This window comes from Pelophylax lessonae (assembly GCF_965119305.1).
Source record: "Pelophylax lessonae genome assembly, chromosome: 13".
Taxonomy (NCBI): Eukaryota; Metazoa; Chordata; class Amphibia; order Anura; family Ranidae; genus Pelophylax; species Pelophylax lessonae.
In genome coordinates, this window is record NC_138780.1 from 132118466 (window position 1) to 132140194 (window position 21729).

The following is a 21729-nucleotide window of genomic DNA, read 5'->3' on the forward strand; positions in this document are numbered from 1 at the left end:
CTCGGGGGGGTTCTCCCCGTTCCTTTTCGGTGTCCCGTCTGCTGGAGTTTCTACAACAGGGTGTAGATCAGCGTTTGACTCTGGGCACCATCAAGGGCAAGGATTCCGCCTTGGCAATCTTTTTCCAATGGCCGTTGGCTGCAAATTTTTTGGTTCACACTTTTGTCCAGCAGGAAAACTCTTCACGCTGCTACTCCTGATGTACCCTCTTCTCTATTTCTCTCTTGAGTTAGACACAGTCATACATGGGGTTTAGGAAAGAGGAAGGAAGATTTCCATTGCATAAAACCATTTAAAATTGCTAATGTATTTATTTATACATTGTTACAATATATGCCTATCGCCTCCGACCGCAACACAAAAGCCGCGAGCACGATGATGGCAACGTCCTAGCCCCGCCCTTCTAGTTTCGTCATTCAACTTACTTACGGAGCGGTAGGTAGGGTTAAACTGGTAAATTCCAATTAAATTCTACACCTAAACACTTTTTACTGTATTCCTGTAACTGGAGATTTTTTAGGAAAATGGTTGTAACATCTCAGACTGTGTTTTTTTGGGGGGTTTTGGTAAGAGTGTACATCTGCAAACAATACTTAGCATAGCCTGTGTTTGACATAAATTTCTTATACTGGTTGTTTCTTTTGTAGGGGAGCCAGGCTACTTTTGTAAGTGATTGTTCTTTGGACTGGCTGGACCTGTCAGGAGATTATTCTTCTTCCAAAGAGAATTCACTCATCTTGAACACGAGGTATGTTCTGAACCATCTGAAATTATATTACCTCCATGTTTTACTTGGAAGTTGTTACCACTGTTGTAATCCTTTTCATTCATACTACACTGGAAAGCATCAATAGAGTTGTTTGACATCGTATTCAGCAGTGGCGGCTGGTGCTCAAAATTTTTGGGGGGGCGCAAAAACAAAAATGTAATAGGTATTGCTTCGCGGCAAAAAACGAGGTAAAAAAATTGCATGACTTTGAGGTCATGGTACAGGCATGGCACATGTGATGGTATAGGCATGGCACAGATGGTACAGGCATGGCACAGGTGATGGAATAGGCATGGCACAGATGGTATAGGCATTGAACAGGTGGTAGAATAGGCATGGCACAGGTGATGGTATAGGCATGGCACAGGTGATGGTATAGGCATGGCACAGGTGATGGTATAGGCATGGCGCAGGTGATGGAATAGGCATTGCACAGGTGATGGTACAGGCATGGCACAGGTGATGGAATAGGCATGGCACAGATGGTATAGGCATGGCACAGGTGATGGAATAGGCATGGCACAGATGGTACAGGCATGGCACAGGTGATGGTACAGGCATGGCACAGGTGATGAAATAGGCATTGCACAGCTGATGGTACAGGCATTGCACAGGTGTTGGTACAGGCATGGCACAGGTGATGGAATAGGCATGGCACAGATGGTATAGGCATGGCACAGGTGATGGAATAGGCATGGCACAGATGGTACAGGCATGGCACAGGTGATGGTACAGGCATGGCACAGGTGATGGTACAGGCAGGGCACAGATGGTACAGGCATGGCACAGGTGATGGAATAGGCATGGCACAGATGGTATAGGCATGGCACAGGTGATGGAATAGGCATGGCACAGATGGTACAGGCATGGCACAGGTGGTGGAATAGGCATGGCACAGATGGTACAGGCATGGCGCAGGTGGTGGAATAGGCATGGCACAGGCATGGCGCAGGTGGTGGAATAGGCATGGCACAGATGGTATAGGCATGGCACAGGTGATGGAATAGGCATGGCACAGATGGTACAGGCATGGCACAGGTGGTGGAATAGGCATGGCACAGATGGTACAGGCATGGCGCAGGTGATGGAATAGGCATGGAACAGATGGTACAGGCATGGCACAGGTGATGGAATAGGCATGGCACAGGTGATGGTAAGGTCATGGCATAGGTGGTGGAATAGGCATGGCACAGATGGTACAGGCATGGCGCAGGTGATGGAATAGGCATGGAACAGATGGTACAGGCATGGCACAGGTGATGGAATAGGCATGGCACAGGTGATGGTAAGGTCATGGCACAGGTGGTGGAATTGGCATGGCACAGATGGTACAGGCATGGCGCAGGTGATGAAATAGGCATTGCACAGGTGATGGAATAGGCATGGCACAGGTGATGGTAAGGTCATGGCACAGGTGGTGGAATAGGCATGACACAGGTGATGGAATAGGCATGGCACAGGTGATGGTAAGGTCATGGCACAGGTGGTGGAATAGGCATGGCACAGATGGTACAGGCATGGCGCAGGTGATGGAATAGGCATGGCACAGGTGATGGTAAGGTCATGGCACAGGTGGTGGAATAGGCATGGCGCAGGTGGTGGAATAGGCATGGTGCAGATGGTACAGGCATGGCACAGGTGATGGTAAGGTCATGGCACAGGTGGTGGAATAGGCATGGCACAGATGGTACAGGCATGGGGCAGGTGATGGAATAGGCATGGCACAGGTGATGGTAAGGCCATGGCACAGGTGGTGGAATAGGCATGGCGCAGGTGGTGGAATAGGCATGGCACAGATGGTACAGGCATGGCACAGGTGATGGTAAGGTCATGGCACAGGTGGTGGAATAGGCATGGCACAGATGGTACAGGCATGGCGCAGGTGGTGGAATAGGCATGGCACAGGTGATGGAATAGGCATGGCACAGATGGTACAGGCATGGCGCAGGTGGTGGAATAGGCATGGCACAGGTGATGGAATAGGCATGGCACAGATGGTACAGGCATGGCGCAGGTGGTGGAATAGGCATGGCACAGGCATGGTGCAGGTGGTGGAATAGGCATGGCACAGATGGTACAGGCATGGCACAGGTGGTGGAATAGGCATGCCGCAGATGGTACAGGCATGGCTCAGGTGATGGAATAGGCATGGCACAGATGTTACAGGCATGGCACAGGTGATGGAATAGGCATGGCACAGGTGATGGTAAGGTCATGGCACAGGTGGTGGAATAGGCATGGCACAGATGGTACAGGCATGGCGCAGGTGATTGAATAGGCATGGCACAGGTGATGGAATAGGCATGGCACAGGTGATGGAATAGGCATGCCGCAGATGGTACAGGCATGGCGCAGGTGATGGAATAGGCATGGCACAGATGGTACAGGCATGGCACAGGTGATGGTAAGGTCATGGCACAGGTGATGGTAAGGTCATGGCACAGGTGGTGGAATAGGCATGGCACAGGCATGGCACAGGTGATGTAATAGGCATGGCACAGATGGTACAGGCATGGCGCAGGTGGTGGAATAGGCATGGCACAGGCATGGCGCAGGTGGTGGAATAGGCATGGCACAGATGGTACAGGCATGGCACAGGTGGTGGAATAGGCATGGCACAGGCTTGGCACAGGTGATGGAATAGGCATGGCACAGATGGTACAGGCATGGCGCAGGTGGTGGAATAGGCATGGCACAGGCATGGCGCAGGTGGTGGAATAGGCATGGCACAGGCATGGCGCTGGTGGTGGAATGGGCATGGCACAGGCATGGCGCAGGTGGTGGAATAGGCATGGCACAGATGGTACAGGCATGGCACAGGTGGTGAAATAGGCATGGCACAGATGGTACAGGCATGGCACAGGTGATGGTAAGGTCATGGCACAGGTGGTGGTAAGGTCATGGCACAGGTGGTGGAATAGGCATGGCACAGATGGTACAGGCATGGCGCAGGTGGTGGAATAGGCATGGCACAGGCATGGCGCAGGTGGTGGAATAGGCATGGCACAGGCATGGTGCAGGTGGTGGAATAGGCATGGCACAGGCATGGCGCAGGTGGTGGAATAGGCATGGCACAGATGGTACAGGCATGGCACAGGTGATGGTAAGGTCATGGCACAGGTGATGGTAAGGTCATGGCACAGGTGGTGGAATAGGCATGGCACAGATGGTACAGGCATGGCGCAGGTGGTGGAATAGGCATGGCACAGGCATGGCGCAGGTGGTGGAATAGGCATGGCACAGGCATGGCGCTGGTGGTGGAATGGGCATGGCACAGGCATGGCGCAGGTGGTGGAATAGGCATGGCACAGATGGTACAGGCATGGCACAGGTGGTGGAATAGGCATGGCACAGATGGTACAGGCATGGCACAGGTGATGGTAAGGTCATGGCACAGGTGGTGGTAAGGTCATGGCACAGGTGGTGGTAAGGTCATGGCACAGGTGGTGGAATAGGCATGGCACAGATGGTACAGGCATGGCGCAGGTGGTGGAATAGGCATGGCACAGGCATGGCGCAGGTGGTGGAATAGGCATGGCACAGGCATGGCGCTGGTGGTGGAATGGGCATGGCACAGGCATGGCGCAGGTGGTGGAATAGGCATGGCACAGATGGTACAGGCATGACACAGGTGGTGGAATAGGCATGGCACAGATGGTACAGGCATGGCACAGGTGATGGTAAGGTCATGGCACAGGTGGTGGTAAGGTCATGGCACAGGTGGTGGTAAGGTCATGGCACAGGTGGTGGAATAGGCATGGCACAGATGGCACAGGCATGGCGCAGGTGGTGGAATAGGCATGGCACAGGCATGGCAGAGGTGGTGGAATAGGCACTTACCTGGCGACGGCTCGGCTCCCGGCGGCGGCTTCTCCCCTCCTCGCGACTCTGATGTCCGTCCTCTTCTGCTCGGCTCCTGGCGGCGGCTTCTCCCCTCCTCGCGACTCCTCTTCTTCGCGGGCTGCGGCGGGAAAGTGACCGGGCGGTGACGGTGAGTGACTGATGCACGCACCGGCACCGCCCCCAACGAGGTCACCATGGATGTCCTGAATCATGATTGGTCCAGGCTGGAGTCTGGACCAATCATGATCCAAGACATCACAAAAGGGGGTGGTGTAGCGCATTTTTCTGCGCTACAGTTACGCCCCAGAAGGCCGCCAATTGGCGCCTCTGCTGGTGGAAAACCCCACCCCCCATCGGCACCAATGCGGCGGACGCCGAAAGAGGGGTGGTGGAGCGCAGAGCTCTGCGCTACAGTTACGCCCCAGAAGGCCGTCTATCGGCGCCTCTGCGGGTGGAAAACCCCACCCCCATAGGCACCAATGAGACGGGCGCCCCTTGTGGGCAAACATTTTTTTTTTTTTTTTTTTTTTTTTAAATCTTTTTTTTTTCTTTTTCTTTTTTTGGGGGGGGGGGGGCGGCGCCCCTGCGCCCCCTATGGGCTGGCCGCCACTGGTATTCAGTGATATAAATTGGTACATTCAGTTCATGAAACATAATGGAAATACTGTGCCATATATTATCCCTTGTCAACAGCAGCATAGCTGCTCGTAGTTTAAATATATATCTTGTTTTGTAGAGCTGTAGGATATACCAAAGACATATTTTAGTAAAGTGCTTATTTGCAAGGTAGGCAGTAATCCTTTGCTTCTTATATAGGCTGTCACAGTTGTTCTCAGTAAAAAAAAAAATAACCTCTCTATGGTTTTTTTTTTGTTTTCATTTGTTGGTGTAGCTCTGTGGTGATTCTGTTTTAGAACATTTTTTTTAAATAAAATCTTTCATTAGAATGTCACAGAAGGATTTAAAACGATTTGGTATACATGACTATACCAGGTAGTTGACATACAATATATAAGATAAGAATAAAAATATGAATAACTGACTTGTATATCTGGCATGCAGTGTCTTTAGTTTTTTAGCTTGTACAATACAATGATTGTAATCAACTTCCAAAATTTTGACAAAAATTGGATTTTTGACTTACCGTAAAATCTATTTCTCTGGTGTTCATTGACAGACACAGCTCCTGATTTTCTTAACCATTGGGTTATACTGCCCCCTACAGGAGTAGGACACTACGCAGAAAAAAAAGTCTAACTACGCCCATGGCCAGTCTCAGGGGGAATACTCGCTCTCTCTGCTATAAGTACTCAGTTTTGTTACAAGCAGTGTCAGAAGAATTACAACTCCACAGAGGGGTAGGTGCTGTGTCCGTCAATGAACATCAGAGAAATTGATTTTACGGTAAGTCAAAAATGCCATTTTCTCTTTTGTTCCTTGATGGACACAGCTCCTGATCTTCTTAACTATTGGGACATCCCAAAGTAGTGTTAAACATGAGGGGTGGGAACAGCAAAAAAGAAATTCCCAAGGCTACCTATAGCCAACCAGGTAAACAGGAGCGCAACCAAAACAACTGGAGCTCACCTGAAAAAAACAATACACCCTCAAAGAGGACCAGGTCCTCTCAACAGCAGCCTGCAAAACCTTGCAGCCAAAGGAAACATCTGCAGATGCCAACACCTCCACTTTATAGAACTTTGTGAAAGTGTGCATCGGCGACTAGGTGGCCACCTTGCAAACCTGCGTCACTGATGCCTGATGACGGAAGGCCTATGAGGCACTGAGCGCTCGAGTAGAGTATGCCTTGACAGGGACAGGAGGAACCTGACCCCTGATGGAATAGGCCTGGATCACTGTCTGTCTGATCCATCTTGAAATGGTCGCAGAGGAAGCAGACATCCCTTTCCGAGGCCCATCCGTGAGCACAAATAGTGAGTCTGACTTCCTAAAAGACTCTGTAACTGCCAGGTACACCCTAATTGCCCAGACCACATCCAAGGCATGCAAGCCAATTTCCTTTGGATGTTTTGGCCTGGGACACAGGGAAGACAACACAATGTCTTAATTCAAATGAAAATCAGAGACAACCCGAGGAAGGAATGACTGACCAGGATGAAGAACCACCTTATCTCTGTGAACCACCAAGTAAGGTGAACGACAGGATAACGCCGCCAATTCTGACACCCTGCATAAAGAAGTGATAGCCACCAAGAAGGCCACCTTCTGGGACAGCATAAGCAGGGGACTCTCCCAAAAATTCTCAAAAGGAGGCTTCTGGAGGACTGAGAGCATCAAATTGAGGTCCCAAGGCGGCAATGGAGACCGCACTGGAGGGGCCAAGTGCCTAACTCCCTGAAGAAAAGTACACACCAGGGAGTATGTGGCCAAGAGCCAGTGAAAGAAGACCGCTAAAGCCAACACCTGACCCTTGATAGTACTCAAGGCCAGTTTCTGCTCAACCCCATGTTGAAGGAAGGTCAAGATCCGAGCCACCGAGAAAGAGCAAGGATGAACCTCAAGAGACTCATGCCATGATGGTGGATCTTCCTAGAAGTAGATTTCCTAGCTTTTAACAGTGTTGGAATCACCAACTCTGACACACCTCTATCCATCAGCACCTGGCGTTCAACAGCCCAACTGTGAAAGCCAGCGACTGTAAAGCAGGATGGAAGATTGGTCCCTGGGACAGCAGATCCTCCCTGAGAGGAAGCTTCCAAGGAACGTCGGCAACCAGCCACTCCAGATTAGCGTAACAAGCCTGGCGAGGCCAGTCCAGAGCCACTAAGATGACGGGAATCCCTTCTAGCGCAGAGCTGAGGTCTGTCGCGCTCACTGGCCAGACTGGGGTGACCACTGGATCTAGATTATCCAGCCCGTCGCCCAGTCTGGCAGTTGTATGTGGATCTCGCAGGAAAAAACCAGGAGAAGAATTTCTATCTAAAAAGAAAAAATTGCCAGGACCAGAGATCCCAGCAAGGAACTAGGTCCTTACTCCTGACTATGCAGAAAAAAACTGTGTACCTATAGCAGAGAGAGGGAGTATAAACCCTGGGACTACCCATAGGCATAGCCAGACTTTTTTGCTGCCTAGTATCCTACTCCTGTAGGGGGCAGTATAACCCAATGGTTAAGAAGATCAGGAGCTGTGTCAATGAACGAAAGAGAAACTGAGTTTTATAGAACATTTGTTTAGCTCCATTGCATAAAAGTAAGGTTATTAATATAACTTAGATTACAAAATCTTCAGTTTTACTCAAATTAGTTGATGCAAAAATGAATACACCCCACAACAAAAACTACTACATCTAGAATTTTGTATGACCTCTATGATTTGTAACAACACCACCAAGTCTTCTTGGCATGGAAGGAGCAAGTTGGTGACATATTGTATTCTTCAAGAACTAACTCTTTTAGAGCCTGTATGCTGGATGGAGAGTGATGCTCAACTTGTCTCTTCAGAATTCCCCATTTGTGTTCAATTGGGTTTAGATTAGGAGACATACTTGGCCACTGAATCACTGTCACCCTGTTCTTCTTCAGAAATGCAACAGTAGCCTTAGATGTGTCTTTTGGATCATTGTCATGTTGGAAAAGTGCACGACGACCAAGGGCACGGAGTGATGGTAGCATTTTCTCTTTTAATATAGAGCAGTGCATCTGTGAATTCATGATACCATCAATGAAATGCAGCTCCCCCGACACCAGCAGCACTAATGCAGCCCCACAGAAGGACACTGCCACCATCATGTTTCACTGTAGGCACCATGTATTTTTCTTTGTACTTCTCACCTTTGCGACACCATGCAGTTTTCAAACCATCAGTTCCAAAAACATTTATTTTGGTCTCACCACACTCAGAGTCCCAGTAGTCTTCTTTTTCAACATGGCCCTGGCAAATTCCAGGTGTGCTTTTTTGTGCATGAGCTTTAGGAGAGGCTTTCTTCATGGAAGACACCCATGCATGCCATTCCTCTGCAGTGTATGCCATATTGTGTAAAGGTAAACAATCAACCCAGTTTGGCTTTCTACTTTTTTAGCTAACTGCTTTGAAATTGCATGACGATTTTCTTCAACCCTTCTAATCAGAAGACGCTTCTGTTGAGGTGTTAACTTCCATGGACGGCTTAGAGATCTCTGTGAGATGGTTGCAGTTCCATCTTTGTTAAATTTTTGTTTCACTTTACGGTATACTGACTGATAAGTAAAGTTTTGCTGATCTTCTTGAAGCCTTCACCTTTTTTGTGTAAAGAAATTGTTTTCTTTCTCAGGCCTTGTGACATTTCTCTTCCATGCGGTGCCATTGCCGACAGTATGGAATGGGAAGAGATTTTCTTTAAGTAATGCCCTTTAATAATCAACTGTCTGCTAAACACCTGTTTAATGAATACTTAGACTCAGCTGTATTTGAATTGTTGTTAATTAGGATTTTTTTGTCTAAAATGTAGCTTTGCTCCTAAGATTTTCGTTAAGGTGTATTCATTTTTGCAACATGGTCTTGAATGAAATTGTTAGGGAAAAATACTTTTTTGTGTGTGCAAATTAAAAAATCTTGGTTGCAATCCATGGTACACATTTGTGGGAGTAATTTGTAGTATTGTGTCCCATAGAAAATGTTGCTTTTGAAAGGACAGTAAAGATTTTCTGACGAATCTGTTTGGGTGTAATCATTTATGCTGAGCACTGTATAAGGTTATCTGAGTCCAATAAATTCAAAAGTAGAGCTACAACCTTGGTTAGATTGATTAGGAATAGTTTACCATTCAAAATTCCAACTGTTCTCCCTATTTCCTTTTTTTTTTTTGTATTGAGAATAAGGAGTAAAGTTTGTGTTGTTGAAGTGGGGAGGGGGTAATAATCTTGGGGAAGAATAAAAATAGAACAGAATGGTCTCATTAGGAAAGGGCATTTAGAGAAATAAAAGTACAACAGAAAAAAGAGGGAGGAATAGTGGAAGGATAGCAGTGTCTGCTTGTCTGTTTTAGAACATTTAAAGAACAGTTTTTAGGCAATTATATGGAATGCCCTTTTGTTTCCTAATGTATTCCTTCAAAAATAAGTTGTTTTTTTTGTGTTTTTTTTTAGTTTGGTGGTGCCATACACCAGTTAAAAGCAGAAGTTTAGGTAGGATGGGGGGCAGTCCTTGCTAAACAGCACTCATGTACTGACTGATGTCTGGTGCAGTAGGGCTCTAAGCCCAGCCTTTAAAATGATGATGCCCTAGTGGACTGGTCCATGACAGCCTGAGCTAGGAGGATGTGGGTTGAATCCCCTTGGCTATCATTCACCCTGGAAGGCTGTGGTCATCTGGTGGCAAAAAAAGGCACTGCTGTGAGGGATAGCTCTGGGCAGAAAGAAAAGGTTTTGTTATATACAGTATACCCTTTAACTCTCTTCCAGAGATAGAGTAATTGAATTAAGCCATAGCGAATATAAAATGTATTTTTATTTAAAACTATAAAAAGCCTGTGGAAGGTTAAGCTTTTAAAAATGTGAGAGTCTTATTACAATTTATATCTGTACAATGATAACCCTATATATGTGCTGACTAAAAATAGTTTAATACACCTTTAAGTGGAAAAGCTGTAATTAGCTAGCACGTCACCATGATAACTTTATGTATATGTATGCTGGCCTTCCAGCTGTAGTGTAATCCCTGAATAGGGCACATTTTGAATGGTAGTAATGAAGAACTACCGATTTTATCACAAGCTAATAATATAAATGTCAGGCCTTCCATGCAATTAGTAGATGATTTCCAGAATCTGGTCAGTTCATTCCCGTTCTTGATGCCTGAGCTACTATAGTAACAGAAAGCTGCATTATGCAGTAGAGTAGACTGTGTGCAGCCAAACCCCTGCACCAGCCTGGGCGGGCCTCGGCAGGAGGAATGGAGTGTGGAATGACAGTGTGTCCTGGCTGGAAGCGTGTTTGGTTGGAGACATTTTCTCTGTATAAATCATGGTGGGATTTTTCTTGCAAAGCAGAGAAGCAAATGAATTACATTACGCTTTGTTTTTTTTCCCTGCAAACATGGAGCTTGCCTAATACAGAGAAAGGTAGGATCAGCATATCTCTTTCTCTGTTTATTAAAATGCAGCATCATCACCTTATTAAAAAGACTGTTTCCTAATTTTATTTACTATAAGATTATTTTATTGTTATATTTGAATATGTAACAAATCAGGGAGATTAATAATGTTTTCTGAAACATGGAGAATGTTAGTATCTGTAATATTTTGTGTTAGCACAAAAAAAATTAAAATTTGTCAAATATTCAAAATTTACAGCAATAAATAGTGTTTATTGAGGAATACATTTCTTGGGATTTTACAGTCTCTGTCCTTTGCTTTGTAACCTAAGATGTCCTTATGTACAGGGCACGAGTTCTTGTTTTGTCTGTAAGCTTCTGTTCAGAGCAGATCCATGTAAACTACTTCTATTCATAAAAACGTCAGGAAAGAGCAAGTAGGTTCAACTATATATTTTATTTGCAAATGTTTGTAAAATCTTATGGTCTAAAATTTGCTTAAGAATTGTTTCTTATCTTTTCTGTATTTATTAACTTTAAACACAAACCAGTTTTTTTTTTACAATTTCAATAAATACATTTAAACAAAAGCCTTGCTAGTATAGATTTTAATCCCAAACATTATAGATCTCTAAATACAACTCCAGTAACTTGTGCTTTGTACTACCATATGACCACTGCTAACATATGACATAAGGAGAGAAGATAAACAATAATTATAGAATAAGGATGACAGCCTCTGAGTATGCAACTTTGAAAACAAGCCAGCAGTGGGAACTTCTTTTTTTGGTTTCAAGTTGCTTACTCCTTTATCATTACTGTTGAGTTGGCTGCAGGGCAAACGTGCCTTTACCATGTCAAAATAGTTTACTTTGTATATATCAAATTCAACATAGTTGCCATTGGGATTTGTTGGTGGGTTGGAGTTGATGCAAAGAGGGTGGTTTCAGTGGGCGCTAACTGGCAGCCTGCGTTTTTGGGAGTTGTGTCTATAATTCCACATTGTACTTTGCCTGCTTACAGTGACGTAATAGAGTACTAGAAGTGACTTTACTAAAATTTTGAACTGCTTTGGCAAATGTCACTACTGACAGGGCTCAGGCTACACTGCGGCACTTAGGCTGCCATAGCTACGGCATTGCAAAATGCTTTTTAATTGTTTACTAATGTAGTTTAAATGAGCTTGCATGTTGGGAAAGTGAAATTGCATTTCAAATGTAAGGGGGTAGAAAATAACACCAGTCTTTTTTTTTTTTTTTTGGTCTTGCTCAGAAATGTGCATGGATGCTGAATTTCATTTTTTTTTTTAATCTGCAATAAGTACCCATAATGTCTGGCAAAAACACAAATAAATGCAACAGTGCATGCATGCCTAGATCATCATGCTGTCTTCTGAATGCATGCTGTGTGTACTAGAATATCTTCTTGGAAGCCAGGTATCTTGCAACCGCAATGCCAACTATATGCGTTGAAGGGTGTGCTGTCCTGACATAATGTTGGCCTTCATGGTTTAGCTATAGCTTCACTTTAATGCTGTTCTAATGTATTACACACCTAAATAATGTACGATGTATTGACAGATATCAAGCAGGGCCATCAAGATCTTTGATTTATAGTGGCCTTTAGTATCTGATCACTTTCGTCATCGTTGTCTGAACTGAATAAAAAGGCAAAAACCTGTAAATCCCAGGAAGTTGATTGCTCTAAACTAATGCAGGAAAAGTACAATGGATCTACATTCTGGTCCTTTTGTGTGTTTGAAAGCAAATGAAGGCATTATGCTGAGTCAACACTAAATGTTTCTGACAATGTGTAATCCACAGTCTGCTGCATAGCAGTAACTAGAGACACTACTGTTGTTTGCTGGACACTGAATTTTTCAAAGTAAATTTTACAAATATTGTATTAGAGTTTGCATAAACAATATAACAGAGAGCATAGGTTCAGTCTGAAGCATCGAAAATGTGTGGACAAAATGGAACAGTATTTTCAGAAAAGAAATAAGAATGTAATAATAGTTCAAGCATTAACCACTTGCCTACTGGGAACTTTTACCTCTTTCCTGACTAGGCCAATTTTCACCTTTCAGTGCTGTCGCCCTTGAATGACAATTGCGTGGTCATGCAACACTGTACCCAAATTCAATTTTTAATATATTTTTGAGACAGATAGAGCTTTATTTTATTGGTATTTAATATGGGTTTTTTATTTTTTGCCAAAGAAAATAAAAAAAAAACCCAAACATTTTTTGAAAAGAAACATTTTCTTTGTTTCTGTTTAAAAAGTTTTGCACATAGCTCCATTGGAAATTCTGAAGAATCATTTGATATACTTCCCAAATTCTACAAGCTATATGCCAGAAAGAGACATCAGAATTGTCGCTGTCGTCACTTTCCCTACCTGATGATGAATTTTCCCATGAATCGCTTTTGCTCAGTTCTTCAAGTAACTCCATTTCGCTGTCGCTGTTTTCCAGTTTATCTAAAAGCGCTTTTATGCAAAAAGAATGCTTTTTGGACGCCATGGCCGTTCAAACTTTTCCAGGCACAAAGCACTGGAAAAGCACAGGCAAGGCACTGGAAAAGTCACCAGGTGCAATCCTGTGCTGAAATGGCATGATACAGTGTAATCCGTTAGGATCACAGCTTTGTATCATGTCATTTAGTGTATTTACACTTTTGAATTTGCCGCCGGTTCCACCCCCCTGCGTCGCAACGATCACAGGGAAGGGAACCGGAAAGGCAAGTGCCAGCAATCGGCCGCGCACAGAGCGGGGAGAGAGGGTGAGGACGCCGGGGGAGCGCAGGGAAGGTGAGTAACATTGCGGGGCTAATCCCAAGTGTGGCTAGGGGTTACCGCTTTTGGTACTTAAAGTTAACCCTGAGCCACACTCGGGAATAACGCTAAGGAGGTTAAGTTAAACGGGTTCTGCACCCTGCCTCTCAACCCCAACAACAATTTCCACCCCTCTGGCCCACCTGGCAATAGTGTAAGTGCAAAGACCAATGAAAACACACACGTTATGATAAAACACAGAAATGTCTTTACTTTAAGGTTTCTGTGTAAAAGTGACCGTAATGGTGTATTCTTGAATGAATTAGCTGAAGAACAATAACTGAGATTAAGAGCAACATAACTTGATATAGTATATCAGGCTGCTTCTAAGGGATTCCACTACCGTAAATTACCCCAGAAGTAGAGGCAAGCACTTAAACAACAATGAATCACAATATAACAACTTTACACAAGCTTGGTGACCTCTACTTAAAGTAGCACTGTGAGTCTAGGCAGGAGGAGAGCAGAAGAATGACTTTCTCCTATGTCAGACTTCTCTCTTCTATCCCCTGACACCACAGGTCCAGTCACCAATACTGTATCTAATCCAGTGCTCAGTGGCTTAACTCTCAAATGAGACTACCCTGCATTCACCCTACATACACAGAGCCCTGAGTATGTGTGTGCGTGCCCATATGGCACCAGTAACATCAGTCCCTTGGAAGAAGGATGAGGCCTTGTATCTTTGGCTAGCCACTTTAGTTGGTGCACTTAGAGGACCTGCTTGGCAAAGTGTAACTGTGGTATGCTGACAGTATCCGGTTTAAGCAGTTAGGTCACCTGTTGGAAGACTTAGGAGGAGTGCTTTGACTTCTAGATAAGCGCTGGATGTTTTTGAACTAGAACTAGAACTTTTTTGACAACCGCCATGGGGCGTTGCGGTTTTTGCTCCTGTGGAAGATAACTAAGGGACACTTGTGCGCTTGTTTACAATTATAAAATAATAAAATACTGTTTGTTAGAAATCTAGAAGTATACAAAGCATAAATGACACTCAGATACTGAGTTGGTACATTGGAAAAATACTTTTCAACCAGTTATGCTATGGTAATGGGAATGTGTAACAAAATATATAGTAGGTGTTATCCCTCTTGGACTGCAAAGGTAGAAAAACACTTTCAGCTAAAGTATGCTCTTTCGAGCTGTTAATTCTTTGCAGTATTAACTCCTTGCATGGATTTTTATGCATAGAGCTGCTATGCAGAGGCAAAAAGCTTCCTAATCCTTCTCTCTTTTTAGCAACAGTACAGAGACTGTGTCTGAGGAATATCAGCAGTGGAAAATAGACGTGGAATCGTCTTATCGACAAGTAGAAGAGCAGCAAAGATACGTGGAAGATTTGAAAAGGCAGATCCAGGTTGCACAGGTGAAGGGAGAAAAGGAACTGGAAAAGGAACAGACTCTACTCAATCAGCAGATATTAGAAAGTAAGAGCATTATTTATGTATTATTTAAATATGTATTTCATCTATAAATACCAGAAACATAGTTACAACTAGCTCCTTCTAAAACATTTTTCCACCTTATGAATTAGAATGTATGGCTGCCTCTTTACTTTAACGCATATCCTGCATTGAGGAAAATATGTTTTACCACTTGATGTTCCCCCATTAAACACATACCTCTTGAGTATCCTCTCAATCTTGGGTGTGCCTCCTGCTGCTGTCAGTCAAATCCTGGGAGGAGGGAGCAGGGAGAGTGGCCAAGCAGCGCTGTATGTGTCTATGGGTGCACACAGCCAGGCTCGGGGGTGCACCCACACAGATGGCTTCGTAGCTAGCTTGAGTGAAGAGGGCCAGAAGGGGATTCCAGAAGAGGAGATAAGGGACCACTCTGGGCAATACTATTAAAAAGAGTGTTGGTAGGTGCTGCATGGTGCAGTGGCAGAAAACAGAGTCCCAGTGCAGTGCAGAGAAAGAGGAATATATTGTAACTGAAGTTCAGCAATACAGAACGTGCCTGGCGGGAAGGCAACCTGATTGAGGGCACTCACCGCATGTAACAGAGATGTGACAGTAGAAGCGTCTTTCTCAAGGGAGGAAATGCGCCCTAGCCGGTCCATATTCAATTGGGGAGGCTTCTAGATAGAATAGCGTGTCCCTGCACTTTACCTCTCCCCGAAGCTAAGCATTTTCCCTGCCAGACGGGAGACCTGTCCTTACTCTAGCCACACGTGACCCTCCATTTCCGTATACCCAGGGCTGCCAATAAGGGGATATCACCAGTCCCCCTGTAGAGGGCCCAGGCACACAGGGGGGCCCATACAGCAGGGAGATGTGGGCAGGACAAGGAGGGCGATCGGTGCAGCGGGGGGGGGGGGGCACTTATATAAATGATGCCCTTGGCAGATCTCAGCAACAGTTGGAAGTTGGATTCTACCCCCTGCTGGCTTTCAGCTGCTGCAGGGAGAGATACATAGAGCATTGTTCCTGTTACAAAATCATTAAAAAAATTGCAAAAAAATAACTATTTAGAAAAGTAGGGACTCATTCACACGGGTTCTCTGGTCCATACACTGTAAATGAGTGGTTTGTTTGTGCTGCTGGAGCCATCTTGTACTCTGAGGATGCAGCGGCTGTATAAACACAGCCACAGGTCCTAATTTGATAAGTGTGCACGCCTGTCAAGTTAGGACCTGTGGTTGTGTTCGTAAAGTTGGTGCATCCCCATAGTGTAACATAGGCTGCCTGCACACCGCAGTGGCCACGTGTAACCACTTTAAGACCGGAATATTTTCCTGCTTAATGACCAGGCCCTATTTTGCGATTCGGCACTGTGTTACTTTAACAGACAATTGCGCGGTCGTGCGACACTGTACCCAAATAAAATTGATGTCCTTTTTTTCCCACAAATAGAGCTTACTTTTGGTGGTATTTAATCACCTGTGCGATTTTTTTTATTTTTTGCACTATAAACAAAAAAAGAGCGTCAATTTTGAAAAAAAAAACAATATTTTTCACATTCTGCTTATCAAAATGTTTTAACATTTTAGGCCAATTTGTTTTCTGATACATATTTTTGGTAAAAAAAAAATCGCAATAAGCGTATTTTGATTGGTTTGCGCAAAAGTTATTGCGTCTACTAACTACTGGAAAGATTTATATCATTTTTATTGTTTTGTTTTTGGCGATCTAGCGATTTTTAGCGGGACTGCGACATTGCAGCGGTCAGATCAGACCCCTAACTGACATTTTTGACACTTTTGGGGGTACCAGTGACATTACTACAGTAATCAGTGCTAAAAATATGCACTGCTACTGTAATAATGACACTGGCAGGGAAGGGGTTAACAGTGTTGGTGATCAAGGGATTAAATGTGACCCTAGAGGAGTGATTCTAACTGGGGGGGCGTGGCTTGTGAGATGACCATAGAGACATGCGATACTATATAGCAGGATCACATAGTCTCTGTGATCATCTCAGGGAGAAGGACGGACGGCTGCGTTTACATCAGCCGTCCGTCCTCTGTCAGCATGGGGAGATCGCTGGTGTGAGGCGGCAATCAGAGCCGCCTGACACACGCACCGACTCCCCGGCTGACGATCGAGGGCGCTCGCCCCCTAGCCTCCTGAGAGCGAGCGACGTAGAGCTATGTCGCTTTGCCCAGGAGTGGCTGCCTGCCACAGTAAATCTGCGGCGGGCGGTCGTGAGGTGGTTAAAAAAAAAAAAAAACAGTACAGGCCAAAGCAGTTAAGTGAAAGAGCCTCAATACCCACACAACTTTATTAACGAAATACAGTTTTATCTTTTAGCTTTAGCAGGAATTTTGTAAATTCTGTTATGGTTGTGATTTTAATGTATTTTTAATAGGATATTTTTTAGTTTGATATTTTCTTGGGGGGAGGGGAACCTGTCAGTAGGATACAGGGCCCTGTGATTTCGAACAGCAGCTCTACTGTGCATGTAAAAGCAGCAGAAAGAAGCAGCCTAAATGGTGGGACTTGCCTAGACTTGGTGCAAGGACTAGTATGCAGCTGTAATAGTCATTCTGTTTTTGAATTAATGGCCGATTTGATGTTTAGACAATGAGACCTTGCAACCAGATTAAGTTTTTCTTTGTAAATGGTAAAGATATTTTATATTAGACTATGTTTTCCATATGATTGCAGACCAGCAGTGGCTTGTGAAAGAGAAGCAACGGCTAACTGCAGCATGTCAACAAAGAAAGGAATCAGCAGCTCAAACTGAGACCAAAACATACGCAGAGGTTGAAATCCAGAACTGTGTGCAAACTGAAATTCATCCATCTCCAGAGGAGGTGGACAGAAAGCAACTGTTGCAGCTGGAACTGCTGCGTAAATGCTCCCTTCGGAGGGCTGAGCGAAATATTAAAAAAAAAAGGGTAAAGTTTCAACTGGAGAGGATTGTAAAAAAACAAAAACTTTTAGAAGCAAAGAAAACCCTCCAGGAACTGGAGGCTACATGTTGGATTAATGAGGATGTACAGAAGCCAGTTCATCTACAAGCACCTAAACATCAAGACCCCGTGGTACATTCTTCATCATTAGAAAGAACTAGGTCTTCTTCTTCTTCTATATTATCGTACTATAGGAGGCGCTCATTGCCTTGGACTTTACAGACACTTCCTACATATAGGTGAGAACCGACTGCATATATCTTATTATATATCCCATGAGTGCATTGCCAGCTATATTTAATAATCTAGTTTAGGTATCAGGAATTTTTATGCATTTCAGAGCTTTTCCAGCTATGTTTAGTAACATAGTTTAGGAATTAGAACTTTTCATGTATTTGGGATACTTACTATTAGATGATTATTAAATAGAGTGTAAGTATTCGCTAAAAACTTGATGCACAAATTCTGCTAAACAAAAATTGCTACATCTGCTCAGCTTGGTGTTTATTTTGGGCACTGGATTCTATGTTAGGTGCTTACCTTGGCATGAAATACAATGTGTGAAGTTAGCTGCAGGGTTCTATACAAGTCCAGGACCATGGTCAATTTTTATGGTTTCCAGACCCTGAAGATCTCTTTGGAGGTACACCCCCCATGATGGGCGGTGCCTAGACATTTAATAGGCCCAGTGTTGTGAATAAGGTAAGACAGGGTTCCCCTGTATAATGACGCTGGTTCCTGGTTTTTAATAACACTATCCACAGAGCATAGCAAATTATGCGGTTTATTGGGCAGAAACTTTGGGTTTTATTCACTTTATTGTGTTACCCCTTTCTTCCGCATCTCAATGAGTAGTTTTAAAAATTGGCTTTTCTCTTACGTCCTCAGACAGTCTCAGCCCGTTCAGATGTTCTTCATTATTGGGTAATGCGCCCTCTCTGAAGGAGCAGGCTAGGTATTGAAAACTTGACAAAAAAGAGTTAAACAAAGACACACCTCTAGGGGGCTGTCCCTCTCGATATTACCCTCAGCCATTCAGTTCTGCTCTTCAGTTTCTTGCTGCCTAGCGTTAGGAGTAGGACTAGGTTTCCCAGCTGGGACTCCTGTCTGTATTTTATTTTTCTTTGAAAAAATGTTTGAATTTATTTTCCTCACTCACTTACTCACTCACTCACTCTCTCACTATCGATAGTTAGTCAGGGGGATCCTCCTGGAAAGATACAAGCGACAGCCGGGCTGGGCCTCGCACTGGATCATCTAGATCCTTATGGTGTCCCAGCCTGACCAGCGAGCGTGCGCAGGTTGTGGTCCGCCCAGGCCTCGCAACGATGGTGCCCCTGTGGATGGGGACGAGCCTGCGGAGAGCATTCTTTGCCGGGACATCTCAACTCAACTCTGGATCGCCCTGTGTTGCAGCATCCCCCCTTGGCTGATGGGTGGGAGGTGGTCCGTATCGGAGCGGAGCCCACGGCCCGTGGTATGGTGAGTGACGCTACCCCCCGTTTCCCTGGGACAGTCACCTGAGGGGGAGTTATGTGGGCCCACTCCTTGGGCATGTCAGAACATGCGGTCTCTGTAGTGTCCCCCCCTGGCCGGTTTGGACGGTCTCTACCTCCCTGCCCCCTTTGGGGGGCGCTCTGCGGTAAACGCTGCATGGGGGGGGTGGGGGCTTGTTACCTTGTCCTGGGGGTCTTCCTGGTAGATTCCCGCGGTGGCCAGGTCCTGGGTTCCTGACAAATTTGTGCCGTTTGTTTCGACCACCATTTTGGGTGAGGGCAGCCTGGCTGACTCCCTGTGAGGGCAGCAGCCATTTTCTTGCTATATTTGGCGTGCCATCTTGGATGTGGGCAGCCGCCTAGTAAGGGCGGTGGCCATTTTCCCTGTGCTTTTTTTCCCCATTGACTTGTATTGGCATCCATTTTTGTGTGGCTCAGGGCACTGTGGGCCTCTAGTGGATGATGTCACTTCCTTCATCCATCTTCAGTTACTGCAGGGGTGAGCGTTTTTCACTTTCATACGTCTCTGTAATTTTTTTTTTTAATGCATTTTGGGTGTTTTTTTTCCAAAAATGCACTGCTCTCTCAGTTAATCTATCAATGTAAAGGGGAACTCCGGCGGCAGTTGATGAATGAGTCCTAGGTTAACCCTTTCCCAGCTGATCTATTTTTTGCACTTCCGGAACATGCAGAGCACCTTTCCGCCGCACCTCTACCTGCAGCCATTGCTACAAATGTTGTTACAGTGTACGATTCAGTACCGGCCAGTGCCCTCTCAGTCATCTTCTTCAGAGCCTGATGTGGTTGCCACGGACAGCGTCCCCCTGAGGGGTTCCAGTCCGCACACTTAGTAGGGGAGAAGGAGGGGTCCTCCTCTGCCGCAGCGCGGGAACACGCTTTGGTTGCTTATTCGCTCTGTCAGAAAAATGTTCACAATTTTAAATTTCAATTTTGCATGATGAGCCCACCCAGTCAGGTTAGCGGATTTCCTTCGGGTCCCACACAGCCCAGAAGTCGGGTCAGGTTTTCCCCTGTCCCGAGGAGTTTCACAACATTGTGAATGTACAGTGGTGCCGCGTTAAGCTCACGCTGGCGGTGCCTAAGCGGTTTTTCAATGCCGCTATCCTTTTGCAGACGGTGTCACCTGGGGTGCAACACACTGTTTCCGGATTAAATAACTCCACGGTGGTGCCCGTGGAGGACTCCCTGGTGTTTAATGACCCGATGGATGGGCGTGTGGAGTCTGTTTCCGCCATATTTATTTGGTGGCGGGCTCCCCCCTCATGCCTGTGTTCGCTTCCGTGCTGGTTTCACAGATACGGAATGGGTCAAGGTGCTTATACGCAACTTGGTGGCGGAGTCGGTCTCTCCGACTCTTATTGCCCTGGTGGAAAGTACGGCTCGAGCCATGGTGTTCCTGCGTGACGCGGCCCTGGACGAGGCTCCTCTGGTCGCAAGGTTATCCGCGGTAGGGGTTGCGCTCCGCCACATCGTTTGGGTTGAAGAGCTGATCGGCCGACCATGCCTCCAAATAGATTGTGCATGGTATCCCTTATTGGGGGAACGGCTTTTTGGGGACCCCCTTGGTTGGGGTTGTCAAGGGTCTCACAGGGGGTATGAGTACCCTCCTGCCCCGAGCCGCACAGGCTTAATCACCCCACGCGCGGCTGGGCCCTTCTTTCTAGGCTTGTCGGGGGCCCCTTCATGCCTCAGGGGCGCAGGACGAAGGAACATCCTTCAAGGCCTCTGGCGGTGACTAGCAGTCCTGGTCTGGTGAGCCCACGACCGGTCAGTCCGGTGCGGCGGCCCAGTCTTCTTATGCCTGCCGGGACACCCTCACCCGTTTCCGAGGTGGGGGGACGTCTGTGTCTTGTCCAGGAACCCGGGTTGTCCAAAATTCAGGACAAGGGGGTTCACAAACTGATTTGTTCAGGGTACAAGATCGAGATTCGATCTCGCCTCACAGACAGCATCTTTCCGTAAAATATCGGTCTGTCTCCCGATCGTTTACGAGATCTCAAGGGGGATGTGCAAGATCTTCTTGCCCAAAGAGTTGTTATACCAGTCCTTCAGTGGGACAGGTTTCGCGGGTTCTATTGCAACGTGTTCACGGTGCCCAGAAAGGAGGGCAAAGTGCGTCCAATTCTGGACCTCAAGTCTCTGAACCGCTTTGCGCAGATGCAGAAGTTCCGGATGGAATCCATCCGGTCGGTGGTGGCGTCTTTAAATTAATGACCAGGCCCTATTCAGCACTGCGTGATTTTAATGGACAATTATGCGGTCGTGCGATGATGCACCCAAATAAAATTGACCAGCTTTTTTTCCCCACAAATAGAGCTTTCTTTTGGTGGTATTTGATCACCTGTGCGATTTTTTATTTTTTGCGCTATAAACAAAA

General features: G+C 45.7%; 1 protein-coding gene across 1 annotated transcript in view; it reads left to right on the forward strand.

Annotated features, from left to right (window-relative positions):
• The window catches only part of STARD9 (StAR related lipid transfer domain containing 9), a 297129-nt gene that overhangs the window by 215471 nt on the left and 59929 nt on the right, over positions 1-21729 (forward strand). Inside the window, exons 20-22 of the mRNA XM_082274962.1 lie at positions 648-748; positions 14718-14905; positions 17588-18074. Coding sequence (XP_082131088.1) covers positions 648-748; positions 14718-14905; positions 17588-18074 — 776 coding nt within the window. The remainder of the gene's footprint in view (positions 1-647; positions 749-14717; positions 14906-17587; positions 18075-21729) is intronic.